Below are 20,403 nucleotides of genomic sequence, written 5' to 3'. Positions count from 1 at the left end.
AGCAAAAGCAGTGTGAAAGGTAGTTGCCAAAAAACTGGGGCAAAGTTCCTGATTTATACTCTGGAATAGCATGATAGCCATGTTCTGGGTGGCGGGTTTTTTGTTGCCTTTTTTTTTTTTAAATTTTGCATGGCCTGGGGGCTAGTTTCAGGCAGGGAAGCAATGGTAAGCTGTGGGGGTGGGGGAGGAGAGAAGTGGAGAAAGAAGGAAGGTGAAAGAAAGAGAAGGGAAATGAAAACTCTGTCCCCTGAGGCAGAAGACACCTCTTAATTAGGCTTAAAAAAATCACTTCTTTGTAGAGGTTTAGGAGCCTGTAACCAAAAGAAAGTATTAATGAAATTAATTTTACATCCTTTATTTCATGGTGAGTGAAGAAAAATTAAGAAAGGGGACTTCTACATCCTAGATTCAGAAGTGCTTATTTACAATCTTTATAGGAAATAAATCCGAGACCAGGACTTTCTTCCTGGAACTGAAGTCAGGCTCTGTGAAAACCCACACAGATGGCCTTGAAATTCTCCCCAACGGTTTCCTTGCCTGATCTGCCTAAAATAAAGGAGTGTGACTGGAAACACTCTATAACCTACTCTACTTAATGGAGACAGTCCTTTGGGTACAACAGACATGAAGAAAACAGCTTCAAATATACAGCCTTCAGTCACTGTTTATACCAGGCAGGGGCCAAACTACATTTGGAAATTTCTAAATTAATATAGAATTCAGTGAGTTGAAAGAGGTTCCCCACCTTATTTCTTATATAAAGTCCAAGGCTCAAGAGATTTAATTTAGCTGAGACATCTGTAAAGTTTTCAAATGAAAAGATGGGTACATCACTTAGCAAAAAGTCTGGTGCTTGGCTACCTGGGTTACTTAAAGTGCAAATTCCCAAGTCCCGTTTCCAAAGATTATGAATCAGCAGTAGCAGAAGCCCAGGAAATAGACATTTCAGAAACATGCCCAGGGATGCCAACACAGGTGGTCTAAGGGACAGAATATGAAAAACACCACTCTCCATTCCTAAGAATGGTCCTCACCACATACTGAACTACCAAGGAAGAAAAACAGCAACAAGCAACAATTTGTGGGGCGCCTGGGTGGCTCAGTGGGTTAAAGCCTCTGCCTTTGTCTCAGGTCATGATCCCAAGGTTCTGGGATGGAGCCTCACATCAGGCTCTCTGTTCAGCGGGGAGCCTGCTTCCCCCTCTCTCTCTGCCTGCCTCTCCGCCTACTTGTGATCTCTGTCAAATAAATAAATTAATTAAAAAAAAAAAAAAAGAAGCAGCAGCAATTTGTAGACTTTTTGACAATTCTAATCCCCCAAATATTTTCTATTATTTCAGTAAAGTACTCTCATGAATGTTGTGTAGAAGTGGGCTGTGGTTCCTAGACACGAAGTCTATCTCTTGTACAAATGGGAATATCCCTTGAATGAAATGTTTACTTTAAACTGAGACCATAGTGTTTCCCAGACACCTTCAATAACCTCAGCAAGACGACAGGCAGCTCGAACTTTACCTTCATTACATGGGCTAGGAGAGGGGGAACAGAGACCAACCAACAGTGCTCTAGAAGCATTTAAAGATCATTTCATCCCCCTTCATGAACAATTCAACAATTAAGAACAACAAAGTATAGCAAAACGGGTGAGTTAATTTGCACACAACAGTCTGGACTGCATAGTAACACAGAGCAGACAGTCAAGCAATCTCTTAAGTTAAAAGAATTCTTCTGTCAAGGCCAACTTTAAGTGCTCTACCCAACAAGTTTAGTAATTCCAGCTCAGCGAGGAAAAGGAAGCAAGAAGCTCTAAGGCAGAAAGTTGCTACCATGATGTTCTCACTGCAACTAAACTGCTGTCCCTTTAAGTGAAAGGGTAACCTGAGAGCTCTGTGAAGGAGGAAGTCAAGAAAAAGCCTGAAGCAGTAAGGGAAATAATAGCCCCGCTTATGGGAAGCTAAAAGGCTTTCATATTTTGTGCTTGGTATGTTATGCAGTGCACATTAAGGTTTTCAAGTATTTAGTCTTTTGTTTTTGCTGAATCATGGGAGTAAGCGAAATGGGAATAGGCCTGTTTGAGCCTAAACACGGGTAACAGGGACAGAAAGGCCCATTCTGGTCAATTACTTCAATCTGTAACTCTGAAGACTTAAAAGTGAAAATCAACGTTCCAATTATTTTGCCAACACAGAATTATTATCACCTGTACTACTTAATGTAAGAATAAGAATTACTTTTTTACAATTGAAACCACTGGCTAGAATTTTTTTTAAATGCAAATGGAAACATGAACAAAATGTTTCCTACTGTTCAAGACTCAGCTATTCTTTTTTCCTAAAATGGCACTGAGTCCAAATTCCTGAAAAAAAAAAAAAAAAAAAGGATTTTTTTGCCTGGGGGGAAAAGTAAACACTTCTCTTGTTAAGATAACTTTTTAAAAAGCCATTCTATTCGAGTTAAATAGAAATATAAACATTTGAAACACACAAGAGAAACAGATGACTTCTTACCTTGCTACCACTGTCAGGTTTAAGGTCATTCTGTTAAAAAAGGAAAACAAATAACATTTTAAGTCATTTCCAAATGCATTCTCACTCTGGGCACTATGTGTTTGTTTCTAACCTTAGACCATGAGACTACATCCTTGGTAGCAGAGAATTCTCTGAGAGACATCAAGATCTGTAGAAAGGAAGATGCTTTCCCCCCCCGCAACTCTGAGCCTATCAGGGTCCCTTGTTAGAATGTCCATAGCTACCACCTTTAGCAAGGAACTTCCAAGAACCACCAAATCATTGTTTCAGGTAGAGATGTAACTGTGTTATAAAAATCAGTTAAAAAAAACTCCAAAACCATTTCTCCTGACTTTTCAGATAACTACCGGTGTTGCTTCACATACAAGAAGCCCCATCTCAGCACAGCAGGCAAAATGATTTGGGAGAATACATAGCCTGATGGTAGGGATTAATGAATTTCCATTTTAATAATTCATTCCCTCTCCTGTGTTCTGTGGCTATTCAGCTTTGTCTCTGTATGCGCTCCTCGCCCAGCGCGTTCTTACCGGATGCACATCACCAATATAGTATTGCTTTAGCATCTCTCTGGCATCAGAGGAGTGGCCTACATCTTCAAAGCTTTCACTTGCATCTGCACCAGCTTGTTCCAGCAGAACCTCTTCTCCCCCAGGATGCTACAAAGAAAAGATATTTGCTGAACACAGGGCCCTCTGAAGTGAAAACTCATGTACGTTACTTTTCCCCCTTCTGCTCCTTTTTTTTTTCTTCCTTAATGGGAGTCGTGGGAAGAAGCGACACTGTATGCCACCTGACAGGACGCAATGGGAAGAATGTAACGTGACTGCCGATATTCGTACAAAAATGTGTAATACTGGCGTAACTGTGAAGAAATCTAGGACAACAGCAAACTGAGAGAGATTCTACAAAAGGACCGACCTGTGGTAACCAAAAATAACAAGGTCAGAAAAGCTACGGAAAGCCTGAAGAAAAGCCGCAGGTTGAAGGCCAGCAAGACGGGACAACTGGGAACAACGTGTGCTCCTGGCTTGAGCCTTTTTGCCAACATTATCAAGACAGCCGCAGAAACCCGAATGGAGACTCTGGTCAAGGAGTGTATGGAATTCTTTATTCTACTCCTGCAACTTTTCTGCAAGTTTGAAATGGTTTCAAGATAAAAAGTTAAGTAAGTGATACCAAAATAACTGCCTTTATACCCAGGAAGTAGATTCTGTCTGTAACTGACTAGTTCTATTACCCTGGACAAGGTACTAAGAAACTGAAAGGTCTTTGCTTTCCTGTTTATAAAATGGAGATAACAGGAGTAACTATTTTCACTACTATTCTATCCAACGAGATACAAATATGAAATATTTTGTACTCAGAAAGAGAAAGGTATAGTTTATGTTACCACCTGTGACTTTAAATATATATTTATTTATACATTAAATATTAAGTTGATAAATTTTATAAATATTAAATGTATAAATATAAATCAATCTCTCTCTCTCTCTCTCTCTCTGAAAAGAACCTAGGGGCCAGGAAAAAGATTTTTCACTATATACCCTTTATAGATTGTTTTACCAAATGAAGTACCACCTATTGAGAAAATATTTAAAAATTACATTTAACACAGTCCCTGACTTAAACATTTACTTACAATGAGTAAATTTAGAATTTATATTAGATGACATATCTAAATCTATGTTTTTAAAATATCAAGTGATGCTTTTAAGTAGTTTTTATTTTTTTTTTAAAAGATTTTATTTATTTATTTGAGAGAGAATGAGTGAGAGAGAGCATGATAGAAGAGAAGGTCCGAGGGAGTAGACTCCCCAAGGAGCTGGAAGCCCGATGTGGGACTCAATCCTGAAGTCCGGGATCATGACCTGAGCCGAAGGCAGTCGCTCAACCAACTGAGCCACCCAAGCGCCCTTAAGTAGTTTTTATTTTAATAACCTTTTAAGCAGGAGTATTATCATCCTTATTTTATTTTTTTAAAATATTTTACTTATTCACTTGACAGACAGAGATCACAAGTAGGCAGAGAGGCAGGCAAAGAGAGAGAGGAGGAAGGAGGCTCCCCACGGAGCAGAGAGCCCAATGTGGGGCTCGGTCCCAGGACCCTGGGATCATGACCTGAGTTGAAGAGAGAGGCTTTAATGCACTGAGACACCCAGGCGCCCCTCATCCTTATTTTAAATAGAATTTATTTCTTTATTTGGAGGGGGCAAGTGGGGCAGTGACAGGCAAGCACAGGGAGGGGCAGAGGGAGAGGGCGAAGTAGACTCCCCACTGAGCAAGGAGCCCCCCTTTGGGGCTTGATCCCCGGACCTGAGCTGAAAGCAGGCACCCAACCAACTAAGCCATACAGGTGCTCCACAATGTACTCTATATGCGTCAACTATGAAGACAGTTTTTCCTTATAATACATCCCAACTATTATGTTGCCTTTCAGAGAGCAAAAGGATAACAAAATCTCTTAGCAGCTTGAGATATTTCAGGAAATGGCTGAATTTATGACTTCCTGCATGGTTTTATCTACAGCTACAAAGTATTTTCATTTTCATCAATCTCTCACCACTTATAAATAAGTAAGAAAGTGCAACACTTGGGGTGCCTGGGTGGCTCAGTCATTTTAAGCTCCAACTCTTGACTTTGGTTCTGGTGATGATCTCAGGGTGGTGAGATCAAGCTGGGCTTGGAGCCTGCTTTTCATTCTCCCTTTCCTTCTGCCTCTTCTCCCACACCACTTGTGCGTGTGCCCTCCCACAACTGCCACACTTACACAATTATATATAATATACAGCCACTGTTTTTACTATATATTCAGTGTACACACACATACACACACACTGCATACTGTATATTCAATACTGTGTATTTAATACTGTATAACCATTTCAATCATTATGCTACAATTTTTATTGAGTACTTATTTGATAAAGTAGGCAGTGATAAATAAAAGTTTTCATGTTTTTATAAAAATGAATTCGTATCATATACACTGTCTTATAGCCTGATTTTTTTTTTCACTGAGGCAAGGAAGGTTGGAGTGGTCAAAAAACCCAAGGTTTACTACCTTTCACTTCAATATGTGGTTTTACTACAGATGGTTTAGAACAAGCAGAAGATTTCAGGGAAACTTGGTGACTATTTTAGAACTCTATAAACTTCAGATACTCTTTAAAATCAAATGGCAGGGCGCCTGGGTGGCCCAGTTGGTTAAGCGGCTGCCTTTGGCTCAGGTGATGATCCCGGAGTCCTGGGGTCGAGTCCTGCATCGGGCTCCCAGCTCCATGGGGAGTCTGCTTCTCCTTCTGACCTTCTCCCCTCTCATGCTCTCTCCCCCTCACTCTCTCTCAAATAAATGAGTAAAATCGTTTAAAAAAATAAAATAAATCAAATAAAATCAAATGGCAGGGGCACCTGGGTGGCTCAGTTGGTTGAGAACCTGACTTTTGGCTCAGGTCATGGTCTCAGGGTCATGAGTTTGAGCCCTGTGTGAGCACGGAGTCTACTTGAGATTCTCTCCCTCTGTCCCCACCCCCCTGCACTCTCTCTCAAATAAACTAATTAAAATAATTAAAATAAAATAAAATAAAATGGCAATGCAGCTGAAGGCACTGCACTAGGCCTGAGGCCACAGCACAGCCATGGCCAGTTCTGGAACAAGGTAATGTCCAGGCTCAGGGCCTGGCCTAGGACTCTGACTAGGCTGGCTCTTAATAAATAAGAGCAAGGTGGGAGAGGTGCCTGACTGGCTCAATTGGTAAAGCATGTAACCCTGCAACAGGATTGCACACTGAGTGTGAAGATTACATAAAAATAAAATCTTTAGGGGGTGCGTGGATGGCTCAGTCAGTTAAGTGCCTGACTCTTGATTCCAGCTCAGGTCAGGATCTCAGGGCTGTGAGATCGAGCCCCGAGTCTGACTCTGTGCTGGGCATGCAGCCTGCTTAAGATTCTCTCTCCCTCTCCCTCTGTCCCTCCACACCTAATAAAATAAAATAAAATAAAATAAAATAAAATCTTTAAAAAAAGGGGGGGGGGCATCTGGAAGGCTCAGAGGCTTAAGCCTCTGCCTTCGGCTCAGGTCATGGTCTCAGGATCCTGGGATCGAGCCCCACATGGGGCTCTCTGCTCAGCAGGGAGCCTGCTTCCCCCTCTCTGCCTACCTGTGATCTCTCTGTCAAATAAATAAATAAGATTTAAAAAAAGATAGCAGGAGCTGCAGCTCGACTCCAATGTGAGTCTCTAGTGGCCCTGTCCATGTTCACCATCACCGGCTCTGTGGGCATGATCTACCACCATGTGTCCATCCTGCTGCAGAGTGACAAGAAACTCACCCAGGAGCAAGTATTTGACAGCTAAAGTCCTATTACATAGCACAGTCCTCAGGGAAAATGGAAGTATTCCCAAACAGTCCTTCTTGACATGAAAATATTACTTCCAAGACCACAAAGGACAGATTTTTCAAAAAACTAGAGAGAAAACAGTACTACCTTCTCTTATGACTGATTCCACTATGCTCACAGACATGGTGAAAGGGAATTTAACAAATGTCATCCCAATCATTCTAACTAGTGAATGGATAAACATGACCTGCTCAGGCTTTGTTACAACCAAAGGCCTATTTCTACTGATGCTGTTTTTTAAGCCTATGCTATAGGAAGGAATTCAACTACTCACATTAGCTGCATCTGAGTACATGCTACATCCTGGTAATTCTACGTATTTGGGATTCAGAGCATTTATTCTTTCATTCTGGGCCAAAATGAAGCCAATGACCAACCAAGAACAATCCAGGCAGGCATGCCTGGATGGCTCAGTAGGTTGACCATCTGCCTTTGGCTCAGGTCATGATCCCAGTGTCCTGGGATCAAGCCCTGAACTAGGTTCTCAATCCCTCTTCTTCCTCTCCCTCTGCTGCTCCCCCTGCTTGTGCCCTCTCGCTCTGTCAAGTAAATAAATGAAATCTTTAAAAAAAAAAAAAAAAAAGCAATCCAGGCCAAGATGACTGGAGCAGCCACAGCCAAGCCCATAGACAGCAACAAAGCTTTCAAGGCAAAATGGAAAGTTCTGGAGCTAACAGGCTGCCAGTGGGCACTTGCTGATGTCAAAGAGGAGCTCAAGGCCAAAGATCTCCACTTTGAAGGCATGTTCAAAAAACAATTGTAGACCTCTATTTACTGAAGCAGCGATTAGCTCTGTTGGGAACAGAGTAGCCCGTAACCTTGTAAGCTGTTTAAGCTGGGCCTCTCAGAATAAAAAGAACACGTGAGCCCGTGGACGTGCAAAAAGGTCCATTTTTGTCTGAGCCAGGTTTCCCTTTATGTTTCAAACTGGAGGAAATGATTGTGTTCGGGGTGACTTACAGGCAAAGAACTATTTTTTTTAAAAGATTTTATTTATTTATTTGAGACAGAGAGAGAGAGAGATCACAAGTAGGCAGAGCAGCAGGCAGAGAGAGAGGGGGAAGCAGGCTCCCCACCAAGCGGAGAGCCCAACGCGGGGCTCGATCCCAGGACCCCAAGACCATGACCTGAGCCAAAGGCAGATTAACCCACTGAGCCACCCAGGTGCCACATGGGGAGAGAACTATTTTTTTTCGTGTATTCATATTTAGCTATGTGCAGGGTTTTTTTTTTTTTTTTTTTTTTTTTTTTAGATTTTATTTATTTATTTGTCAGAGAGACAGATCATGCAGAAGCAGGCTCCCCACTGAGCAAGGAGCACGATGTGGGACTTGATCCCAGGACCCTATGATCACGATCTGAACTGAAGGCAGCGGCTTAACCCACTGAGCCACTCGGGCGTCCCAAGGGAAGTTAACTATTTTTAAAATGTTTAAAAATTCCCTTGGGCGCCTGGGTGGCTCAGTGGGTTAAGCCGCTGCCTTCAGCTCAGGTCATGATCTCAGGGTCCTGGGATCGAGTCCCGCATCGGGCTCTCTGCTCAGCAGGGAGCCTGCTTCCCTTCCTCTCTCTCTGCCTGCCTCTCCGTCTACTTGTGATTTCTCTCTGTCAAATAAATAAATAAAATCTTAAAAAAAAAAAAAAAAAAAAAAAAATTAAAAAAAAAAAAAAAAAAAATTTAAAATGTTTAAAAATTCCCTTCTGGGGGCACCTGAGTGCCTCAGTGGGTTAAAGCCTCTGTATTTGGCTCAGGTCATGATCTCAGGGTTCTGGGATCAAGCCCCGCATCCGGCTCTCTGCTCAGCAGGGAGCCTGCTTCCCCCTCTCTCTCTGCCTGCCTCTCTGCCTACCTGTGATCTCTCTCTGTCAAATAAATACATAAAACCTTAAAAAAAAAATTCCCTTCTGGTGACAACAGAAGTGAAAGGCAAAAAAAGGGGAAACTCAAGCTAGTGATAATATATAAAAATTTAGCAAAAATTCAATTTTTGGAAGAAACATTAGCAATTATAATACTTACCACATACAATCAGCCTGACATCTAAATCACAGTAAACTCTGGTTTTCTTGGGATTCAGATAGCCTGAATTTTAAAATCTAATTTATGTACTAGTACTTAATAACTTCCTTTACAAAACTAATCATTTTATTAATGAAAATTTACTACGTATAAGCAAAACAAATATCCCTGCATTGCTCATTTTGAGCCTACAGAATGACACAAAGAGCAAAGGTGTCAAAACTTAATTCAAATAAATTATTTTTCAGAATGAATACTCAGGGCCAAGATAGACTTAACAAACCTTCTATGTCTCTAAAAACTGTCCAGGGAAAATTGATGACCCTGAGACACTGTGGTATTCTCAAAATGCTCTGGTTTCTCTTCAGATCGTATAAATCTTTCGCCTTTTACTGTGGTATTCTCAAGTGCCTTAAGGAATGATCATTTACAGGTTAAATGGGATATTTTTCATGTGCATTCAGAATACATCAAATCAGTTGAAAAAAAAAAAAAAGTCAATGGCTTTGTCCTATACTATGGTGACTCAACTGAACTAAAGAACCAGTCATTCTGGATAAGAGTTTATACATCATTTTAAGAAGGTAGAGAGGGCAAGTGCTGCCAGAAATATAGAGAAAAGCTGCCCAGAAATAACTGTCTGGATTAAATGTCCTGGGGAAGTGGCAGGGTGCCATTCCTGAATCAAGAAGTGAATGTAATTTGCATGTTGAGTACTGTAATCAAAAGTGGATGACTCTTGACTCTACAAATTAAACCACTTTGTTTTCTCTTTAAAAGGCAAATCAATTTTATAGAAGTAGAACTGGGGAGGTCAGAAAAAGATCTGGGGATCCAATTAATGTCAATATCCTGGTTGTGGTATTGTACTACAGTTGTTTATTTTAAATACTTGATTTACTTATTTGAGAGAAAAAGTGTGCATGAGCACACATAGTTAGGGAAGGAGGGGCTGAGGGAGAGGGAGAAGCAGACTCATCAATGCCAGAGCCACTCACAATAGAGAAAAGGCAGTCTCTTCAATAAATTATGGGAAAAACTGGATATCCACATACAAAAGAATGAAGATAGACCCTTATAACACAGACAAGATGGACCCTTATAACAGAGATAAACGTTAGCTGAAAATGGATTAAAGAACTAAATATTCAACCCAAAACTATAAAACTCCTAGAAGAAAAGCTTTAGGACACTGGATTTGATAATGCTTTACTGAATATGATACCAAAAGCATAGGCAACAAAAATAAAAATTGTCAAATGGGAGTACATCAAACTTAAAATTTTTATGCACCAAAGGACATGACCACCAAACTGAAAAAACAACCTACAAAATGAGAGAAAAGATACGTAAGTCAAAAGGGGTTAATATCCAGAATACATAAAGAACTCCTAAAATTCAACAACAAAAACATTAAACAATGTGATTAGAAAACAGGCAAAGGACTTAAGTAGACATTTCTCTGAAGATGATCTACAGATGGCCAGCAAGAATATGAAAAGATGCTTAACATAAGTAGTCACTGGGGAAATGCAAATAAAACCAAAATGAGGCCACATGCAGAAGAATGAAACCGGACCATTTCCTTATACCATACACGAAAATAGACTCAAAATGGATGAAAGACCTAACTGTGAGACGGGAATCCACCAAAATCCTGGAGGAGAACACAGGCAGCAACCTCTGTGACCTCAGCTGCAGCAAATTCTTGCTAAATATATCTCCAAAGGCAAAGAAAACAAAGGCAAAAATGAACTATAGGGACTTCATCAAGATAAAAAGCTTTCCCACAGCAAAGCAAACAGTCAGTAAAACCAAAAGACAACTGACAGAATGGGAGAAGATATTTGCAAATGTCTTATCAGATAAAGGGCTGGTATCCAAAATCTATTAAAAACTTATCAACTTAAACAAAGGACAAATAATCCAATCAAGAAATGGACAGAAGACATGAACAGATTTCTCCCCCCACCCCAAAAATCAAAACAAAAACAAAACAAAACAAAACAAAAAACCAAATGGCCAAAGACGCACGAAAAAATGCTTAAGAGTCTGCTTCTCCCTTCCCCCTGCCTGTCACTCCCTTCTGCTTGTACTCTGTCAAATAATTAAATAAAATCTTTAAAAAAACAAAAACAAAACCCTAAGGTGAGTCTCCTGTAGATAGCATCTTGTGAGATCCTGTATTTTTATTCATTCTGTCAACCTCTGTCTTTTTACTTAGGAATTAAATCCATTTAGAGGCTCCAGTATGCCTCAATTAGTTGAAACTTTGACTCTTGGTTTTGGCTCAGGTTGTAATGTCTGGGGCTTGCAATTCTCTCCCTCCCTTATCCTGTGTCCCTAACCCCACTTGTGCACTTGCATGTGCACTTTTTCTCAAATAACCTTTTTTAAAAGGAATTTAATCCATTTACATTTAAAGTAATTATGAATGAGGAGGGACTTAACTCTCAAAATTAAAAACTTCTGTACATCAAAGGGCATTATCAAGAAAGTGAAATGAAAAGCTACAGAATGGGAAAAAAATATCTGCAAATCCAATAATTAATAGAGGATTGATATATACAAAGAAATCCAACTTTAAAGCAAAAAGACAAACAATTCAATTGAAAAATGGGCAAAGAACTTGATTAGATAGTTCTCCAAAGAAGATACACAGAGGACCAGTCAATACATGAACATGTATTTAGTCATTAGGCAAATACAAGTCAAACCACAGTGAGGTACCAGTTTACACCTGGCTAGGATGGCTATAAGTAAAAAAACAGTAAGTGCTGGATACAGTGTGGGAAAACTGGAACCCTCATTCACTCCCTGTGGAAATGTAAAATGCTGCTGTGGAAAACAGTTTAGAGTTCCACAAAAAACACAGTATAGCTGTATGACTGAGCAATTCCACTCTGCAGTATATCCAAATGAACTGAAAACAAGCACTCTGATATACTTGTATGCCAATGCTCACTGCAGTATTGTTCACAAATAGCTAAAAAATGGAAACAATCCAAGTGTCCATTGATGAATGGCTGAATGGACAAACAGAATGCGTATATATACATATAGTGGAATGTTATTCAGCCTTATAAAGAAATTCTGACACATGTTACAACATGGATGAACACTGAAGACATTATATTAAGTGAAACAAGCTAGATACAAAAGGGCAAATATCAAATTATTCAATTTATAAGTGGTACCAAGAATAGTCAAATTCATAAAGACAGAAAAATCGAACAGTGACTACTAGGGGCTGGGGGGGGCAATGGAGTTATTATTTAATGGCTATAGTTTCACTTTGGGAGGACGAAAAACTTCTGGAGATTAATGGTGGTGAGAGTTACACAATGACATGCATGAACTTAATGCCACAGAATTGTACAATTAAACATGGTTGAAATAATCAATTTCATGTTATGCATATTTTACCACAGTAAAAATTTTAAAAACCAGAACATGTTGAGTGAAACGAGCCAGACACCAAAGGACCAATATTTTATGGTGCCATCTACTCGAGGTACCCAGAATTAAGCAATTCTAAAGAGACAAAGCAGACTAGAAGTTATCAGAGGAAGAGTGATGAGGGGGTAGTTATTGCCTAGTGGTAACAAAGTTCTGCTTGAAGTGATGAAGAAGTTTATAAACAGTTATCAGTCTTGACTGGTTGTACAATACTGTGAATGAAATTAATGCCACTGAAGTGTCCAACTGATTAAATGAAAAATTCTGTTTATATGTTTTACCAAATAAAAAATAACAAAACTAGGTTATATATGCCTACAATTAATATTAGCCAAAAACTGGGACGCCTGGGTGGCTCAGTTGGTTAAGCAGCTGCCTTCGGCTCAGGTCATGATCCCAGCGTCCTGGGATCGAGTCCCACATCGGGCTCCTTGCTCAGCAGGGAGCCTGCTTCTCCCTCTGCCTCCAGCCTGCCACTCTGTCTGCCTGTGCTTGCGCTATCTCTTTCTCTCTCTCTAACAAATAAATAAAAATCTTAAAAAAAAAAAAAATTAGCCAAAAACTTACTTTTGTCTGAATCAGAGCAAAACAAAACAAATGAGACCATTAAGAGTTTCTTTCAGGGGTTAACCTGAATAATCTACATAGAGGCCCTACACTATTCAAATCTATTGGAAAATCATAAATTTCTCCCCCTTTTTATTCAGTAAATCTAACAGAAAAATCTCCCACTTTTTCTAGGACTTGCTCTGCTTTTAAATCTCGTATGAATTTACCAAAAATTTATTTTGACTTGGATAGCCTTTATGTTTTAAGACTAATGGACCTTGTCCTAGCTTTTATTATGTAAGTAGTTACACAATGTTACAAAGAAAATGTTTTAAATAAATGACACTACAACCAAAATCTAAACTTTTAAAAGGGACAAAACAATGACTGTGATCCATTCATTTCTCTCTCAGTCCAGCAATAATCAAGTGAAATACTTCAAAGATACAAAGGAAATTTTGTGATGTCCCCTAGTGAAGGATTTCAGACAGTTCATCTGTCCAAAGCCTATGTGGTAGGGAGGAAGCCTTTTGGTTCTTTCTTAAGTTCATTTACTAAGTATTATTGAAAAGAAGAAGAGGGGTGCCTGGGTGGCTCAGTGGGTTAAAGCCTCTGCCTTCGGCTCAGGGCTTGATCCCAGCCCCGCCCGCATCGGGCTCTCTGCTCAGCAGAGAGCCTGCTTTCTCCTCTCTCTCTCTCTGTGCCTGCCTCTCTGCCTACTTGTGATCTCTGTCTGTCAAATAAATAAATAAAATCTTTTACAAATTTTTTGGAAAAAAAAAAAGAAAAGAAGAAAATTGTGTTTTAATACAGTAAAGAAAGAGGGCAAATTACTAACAGAAAATATACTTTCAGATTACTAATTTTATGCAAAGGATAGGGGTCAGAGGGCAGAAAAGAAGAGAATGCAAAGGACAGGGAATAAAAATCATAATGGGAAAAAATTACACAAATTCTCTAAGAGTGGAAATCCCATAATGATGTAATAAAAATGCAGCAATAAGGATATGCTAAAGACCACTAGGCTTAGAAAATAAGATCTAGAAACATCCAGATTTGGAAGCTGCAAAATTAAGCTGGGTGATGAGAAGAACCGCTACCCTAACAGACAGGCAGAATATCTCATCAAAATGAGATACAGAGATTAAAATTCTGGACAGGGCAAAACTACTTTCGAAACAACAGTCTGACAGGGCAGAGAAAGATGACAGACCTGAGTGGTGAACAGGAGGAAACCATGGGGGTCCACACGTTTTCATTCGCATTCGCTTTAAGAGCCCAGTAAAGTAGTGGTGTCATCTAGGAGAGGCTAACATGAGCGCTGCCAGAAAAGGGCGTAACCTGGGCAGTCAGACGTCCCTGCCCAGGGATGAAATCTCAGGTCTTCAGGTCCAATCATAACTTATCCCCACCAGATTAAATCCCACTACCATAGATTTTCACAATTCCTTAGGTACCTTCATAGTATTCATTTATGACAACCGTCATTATTTATTAGACATTAACCTGCTAGACTATAAGCTCCATTAGAACATCGACCGTGGTTGATTTTTTCATGGCTGTATTCTAGAACACAGTATGCTTGGAACATAGTGAGATCTACAGAGAGAGCTCAGTCTGCCCTCCTTCTGTCCCATTCGCCGCCCCCAACCCCATCTCATGCCCAAATGCAAAACAAATAAATGAAAGTCGATTTGGTCATCAGAGGATCTCACCCAGACAGTACTGGAGGTTACATTTTCCCTCATTTTATTTCTAGCTTTCCCTAGGACTAACCACTTACAACTACTCAAGAAAAGAAAGTATTCTTGGGGCTCCTGGGTGGCTCAGTTGGTTAAGCATCTGCCTTTTGCTCAGTTCATGATCCTGGGGCCCTGGGATGGAACCCTGTGTTGGGTTCCCTGCTCCCTCTGCCCCTCCCCCTGCTTGTACTGGCAATCTCTCTAAAATAAATAAATAAAATCTTTATTTAAAAAAGTATTCTTCCTATAGATTTGTTAATTTCACAAGCTAGATGACAATCAAATTATACTTTCTTTTCACCAGCCTTAGAGAAATGAGTAAGAACTGTTATTAGTCAGGCTCTGAAGATTTCAGGGGTACCGTCAGTACCCTGATATCAAACACAGCCTGTGTTCTTTCTTGCATGATAATGACTTGTGAACAGAGCTCATTCTCCCTCACAAGCCCAAGACATCCAATTCACCTTTACATCTTCAGAGCACCTGTCACTTAAGCACTCAAAAGATGCTACAGGGAACAAGTAAGTTTTATTACTAATAAAAATAACTTCATCAAACATTCAGTGGCCCCTAACACTTACTGAGCTCTTTATGCCAGATACCACAAGACTTTATATGCATTATTTATATCAACTGTCGTAACAACTCTGTGGAGTACATACAAGTATCTCTATTTTATAGATGGGAAAGGCCCTGACAGAGCTATTTGCCCAAGATTATACAACTACTAGGTGGTGGAACAGTAAACTGAACCAGATATTTGGACCCCAAAGCCAGTACCCAGACATTACAATTATATTTCATCTATACGAGGAACCAGATTTTCTTTATATATATTTTTAAAATTTCATTTTAAGATTTATTTGCCAGAGAGGAGAAAGAGAGCACAAGCAGGAAAATGGCAGGCAGAGGAACAAGCAGGCTCCCCGGTAAGCAGGGAGCCTGATGCGGGACTCGATCCCAGGACCCCAGGATCATGACCCGACCAGAAGGCCCACGCTTCACCAACTGAGCCACCCAGGCGTCTCCCAAATTTTCTTTAAAATACACCACTAAGTGTGGCTCCTGTGTGGGTATCAGGTAAGTGGCCAACTCATGATTTAGGCTCAGGTACTGATCTTAGGTCAGAGGACTGAGCCCTGACTCAGGCTCTGGGCTCAGGACAGTGTGCCTGGGATTCTCTCTCCCTCTGCCACTTCCCCCATTCATGAGCATGCTCTCTCTCTCCCTACATAATAAAAATTTTTAAAAAGATTTTTATTTATGTGGAGAGAGAGAGATTGAGGAACAAGTGGAAGGAGGGCAGAGGGAGAAGCAGAGTCCCTGCCGAGCAGGGAACCCAACTTGGGACTGGATCCCAGGACCCTGCGATCACTAACTGAGCCGAAGGCAGACAGTTAACCAAACAAACTACCCAGGCGCCCAATATAAAAAATCTAAAAACAAATCACTATTAAGAAAATGAAAAGGCAAAAGACTGGGAGAAAAAAATCACGATACATATAAGGTTGACCCTTAAGTTATGTGGGGATTGGAGTGCTATTGAACCCCATCCTCTCTACACACAGCTGAATATCTGTATATATTTTTGGACTCACCAAATACCTAACTACTATTAGTGTCCTGCTTACCAGAAGCCTTACCAATAAAATAGTCAATTAACATATATTTTACATGTTACATGTATTACACATGTTCTTAGAATGAAGTAAGCTAGAGAAAAGAAAATGTTATTAAGAAGATCATGGGGTGCCTGGCTGGGTCAGTTGGTAGAACATTTGAGTCTTGATCTCAGGATCATGAGTTCCACATTGGGCATGGAGCCTACTTAAGAAAAAGGTAAGAAGATCATAAGGAAGAAAAAATACTATGTTGGAAAAAAAAAAATCCATGTGTAAATGGACCTGTGCAGTTCAAACCTGCCATTCATGGGTCAACTGCATCTTCAAGGAACTGCATCTAGAATATATGAAAAGGGGCACCCGGGTGGCTCAGTGGGTTAAAGCCTCTGCCTTCGTCTCAGGTCATGATCCCAGGGTCCTGGGATCGAGCCCCACATCCGGCTCTCTGCTCAGTGGGGAGCCTGCTTCCTTCTCCCTGGCTGCCTCTCTGCCTACTTGTGGTCTCTGTCTGTCAAGTAGATAAATAAAATCTTTAAAAAATAAAAATAAATAAATAAATAAATAAAAATAGAATATATGAAGAATATATTCAAGAATATATCCTTGAATATATTCAAGAAAACAATTCAATTATAAATGGCCAAAATAAAACAGACACTTCACGTAAATCCATACAAATGGCCAATCATACCATGATGATACCCAGTTATCATTCGTCATCAAGGATATGTAAATTAAAACCATAAATTATATGCCAGCACAGCACATACCCTTTAGATTGGTTCAAAGAACAATGACCAACACTGTGTGTCAAGGAGGGTGGGGAGAACTGGAAAACCACATACCGCTGGGTGTATAAACTGCTGATACACAGGAAAAAACAAAGATAAATCTAAGATACGTGATGCCGAAGGCACTAGACACAAAAAAGTGGAACCGTTGTTCTACAGTGTTAGAAATAGGGACATCTGGGTAGCTCAGTGGGTTGCCTCTTGATTTTAGCTCAGGTCACGATCTCAGGGTCTTGGGATCAATACCCAAGATGGGAAATCTGCTTGAGATTCTCTCCCCTCTCCCACTGCACCCCACCCCGAAGTCAAAAAATAAATCTTAAAAAGTAAAGGAATGGGCTGTTAGAAGTTAAAAGAAAAATTACAGGTAAAACACTCAGAATAGTAAGTACCAGTGAACACTATTTGTACTACTAAAACAAATCAATGAATAGATACTATAATTCAATTAAGGAATACTATGATTGGTGTCCCTCACTGGCTCAGTCAGAGGAGCCTACAACTCTTGATCTGCATTGAAAGTTCAAGCCTCATATTGTGATTACTAAAAACAAAACAAAACAAAACAACAACAAAAAAACTTAAAAAAAAAAGAAATACAACAATTCTTTTTCCGTATTTATTTGTACACATTTGTATACTGGTATATACACGAAAGATACAGAAAGATTCAAACAAATCCTTGGGATAGATAAGAGTTTTACTTTCTTCCATTCTGTATCGATCTTCCCTCCAACCTATTCTTGACTCCTAGCCGAAAATAATCTACTGGAAAAGCAAAGTGCTTCAATGTCACTTCCATCTTAGGCTTCAATGGTTTTCCAATACATTTAGGATCAAATCCATACTACCTACCCTCCCTTGCCTGACCTGGGTCCCACCAAGCTCTCTTGCCATTCTTGGATCTTCACTGGCTATACCACTGCCACAGCTGCTTTCAGTCCAACTGATGGGCCAAACTCTTGCTTCACTCTGCAAATGCCTCAGAATGTACTTTTCTCTTCATGAAGCCAGCTTCTTCACCTCAGCTCTATTAAAAGTCACCCCACAGCTTTCCAGATCACACTTTTTTTTTTTTTTAAGATTTTATTTATTTATAGGCAGAGAGAGGAGGAAGCAGGCTCCTTGCCAAGCATAGAGCCCAATGCGGGGCTCGATCCCAGGACCCTGGGATCATGACCCGAGCCAAAGGCAGAGGCTTTAACCCACTGAGCCACCCAGGCGCCCCCAGATCACTTTTAATAAAGTAAGTCTTCTGGAATGCCTGGCTGGCTCAGTTGGTACAGCATGCGACTCTTGATCTCAGGGTTGTGAGATCAAGCCCCAGACTGGGAGTAGAATTTTACTTAATAAAAAAAAATTAAACACTGATTTTTCTTTCTCAATTCCTATTTGCTTCCTTTGCAGAAAGCACCTTCATTGAGCATCTTTCTACTTCTGTTTTCTATGGTCTTTCCTCAAAGAGCAGGCTCAAGAGGACAGGACCATATTTTTATTTGCCACCAGGGCCTACTACCATTGCACCTGGTAACAGCTAAGGAACACCTGTTGAATGCTATCTCATTTGTGAGGCAAGCCTTATAGTAATATTCCCACTTATGCCCATAGCCACTTAAAAAATACCCAGAATTGGGTTATGGATGTTGGGGGAGGGTATGTGCTATGGTGAATGCTGGGGAAGTGTGTAAGCCTGATTCACAGTACCCCTGGAGCTAATAATACATTATATGTTAATTTAAAAAAAATTTTTTTTAAAAACCTAGAAAACTTTAAAATATCGCAATGTGGTATTTAAGTTATTCTTTTTAGAAACGGTTATTTATACATAAGATAATGGCTTCCAAACTTCTCTGACTTGTGATACACAGTAAGAAAATTAGAATATTAACTGAAACAAAGGTTCATAAAATCATACCTACCCTTGCTAAGGGAGCTGTACTTTGTTATCTTCTAGTCAGTGTCATAGACAGCATAACCATTTTTAGGTGCTCTTTCTATATTACTAAAAGTGCAAAGACAATGATGAATGATGTATACTGCTGCAAGGTTTGGTTTATCATTCACGATTTCAATAAATTAAACCAGTACTACTAATTCAAAAATGCAAAATTAATGTTAGGGGAAAAGTAATCCAATTACCTTACCAATTCAAAATTATCATACTCAAACTCCTGAATAATATCATAACCACATTCATAAAAAAAAAAAAAAAGGCAACCTACAGACACAGGATTTTTCAGATTAGGAACCCCTTTCTAAGGATGAACCCCAAAGTGATTTCAGATTGTAAAGAAAGAATGAGAACTGGCAGAGGTCTCCCATCTCATCTAATACCAATTCTACTCTTCCTGACCTACAGGCCAAAAACCTTGGTGCCATTTTTGACGACTTCTCTCACTCTTCAAATCTAATGCATCATTAAATCCAATTGCCTCTACCATCACAACACATCCAGGGGCACCTGGGGGGGACAGCTAGTTAAGGGACAAACTCTTGGTTTTGGCTCATGTTGTGATTTCAGAGATGGAATCCCACATCATGCTCTGCTTACGACTCTCTTGCCTGCTCCCCCTGCCGTTCCCACCCCCACCCTGACAAAATAAGCAAACCTTAAAAAACAATAGCAACAACAACAAAAACCCCACACATCCAAAATCTGAGAGCTCTCACCACCCCTCATTGCCACCAGCCTGGTCCAAGCCACCGCCACCTCTGACCCAATCTACAACAGCCTCCTACTTGGGCTCCTCAATTCTCTTTGCCCTTCTCCAGTCTTCTAAATCAGTCAGAGTGATACCATTAAACCATGAAGCCACATCACGACACTCCCCTACTCCAGTGTGGGTTCATTCCTAGCCCACACAAAGTCAAAATCCTTCCTACAACCTGCAAAGCGGTACTGGATCTGCCCTCACCTAATCATGTTCACCTCCTCTCCTACTACCCAGCCACTCCGGCCTCCCTTGTCCTCCAACATAAGGATCACTACACCCAAGTCACTCTCAACTAGTTATCCATGGATGAAATAATGAGAAAGTACTTTTTAAAGTACCCTTTAAAAGCATAAAAGGCCATACCCCATTCAAATACAAGTTACTAAATTCTAAGATGTTAATTTACTGGCCATTAAGGTTTATTAAAAACAATGTCCTTTTGGGAAACTTTACATTTCAACATTTTTTTATAGATTTATGAATCTGAATATATAAAAAATATTTTACTACTATATTTGATTCACGGAAAGAACTAACAAAAATTAAGTTTTTCTCAGTTACAAGGTTATACTGTGCAGGAA

At 40.0% G+C, this 20,403-nt stretch overlaps 1 protein-coding gene, 1 non-coding gene and 1 pseudogene across 6 annotated transcripts in view; 1 reads left to right on the top strand and 2 right to left on the bottom strand.

Annotated features, from left to right (window-relative positions):
• Nucleotides 1-20,403, bottom strand: part of LOC116579227 (cytochrome b5 type B) — a 36,248-nt gene that overhangs the window by 14,602 nt on the left and 1,243 nt on the right. For 4 of the 5 annotated variants that reach the window (XM_032324279.1, XM_032324280.1, XM_032324277.1 and 1 more), the window contains exons 2-3: nt 3,056-3,184; nt 2,508-2,537 (exon numbers count right to left, since the gene is read on the bottom strand). In XM_032324279.1, coding sequence (XP_032180170.1) covers nt 2,508-2,537; nt 3,056-3,184 — 159 coding nt within the window. Of the gene's footprint in view, nt 1-94; nt 312-2,507; nt 2,538-3,055; nt 3,185-20,403 lie in introns of those variants that run through there. The other variant, XM_032324282.1, reaches the window with a different exon arrangement.
• Nucleotides 3,312-7,703, top strand: LOC116580023 (annotated as a pseudogene).
• Nucleotides 15,027-15,141, bottom strand: LOC116580377. The gene has a single exon (XR_004281630.1). It is a non-coding gene; the product is annotated as a small nucleolar RNA SNORA17 (small nucleolar RNA).

Source organism: Mustela erminea, chromosome 19, assembly GCF_009829155.1.
Source record: "Mustela erminea isolate mMusErm1 chromosome 19, mMusErm1.Pri, whole genome shotgun sequence".
Taxonomy (NCBI): Eukaryota; Metazoa; Chordata; class Mammalia; order Carnivora; family Mustelidae; genus Mustela; species Mustela erminea.
The sequence above is the reverse complement of the archived record's forward strand: the minus strand, read 5'-3'. Positions and strand labels throughout refer to the sequence as shown.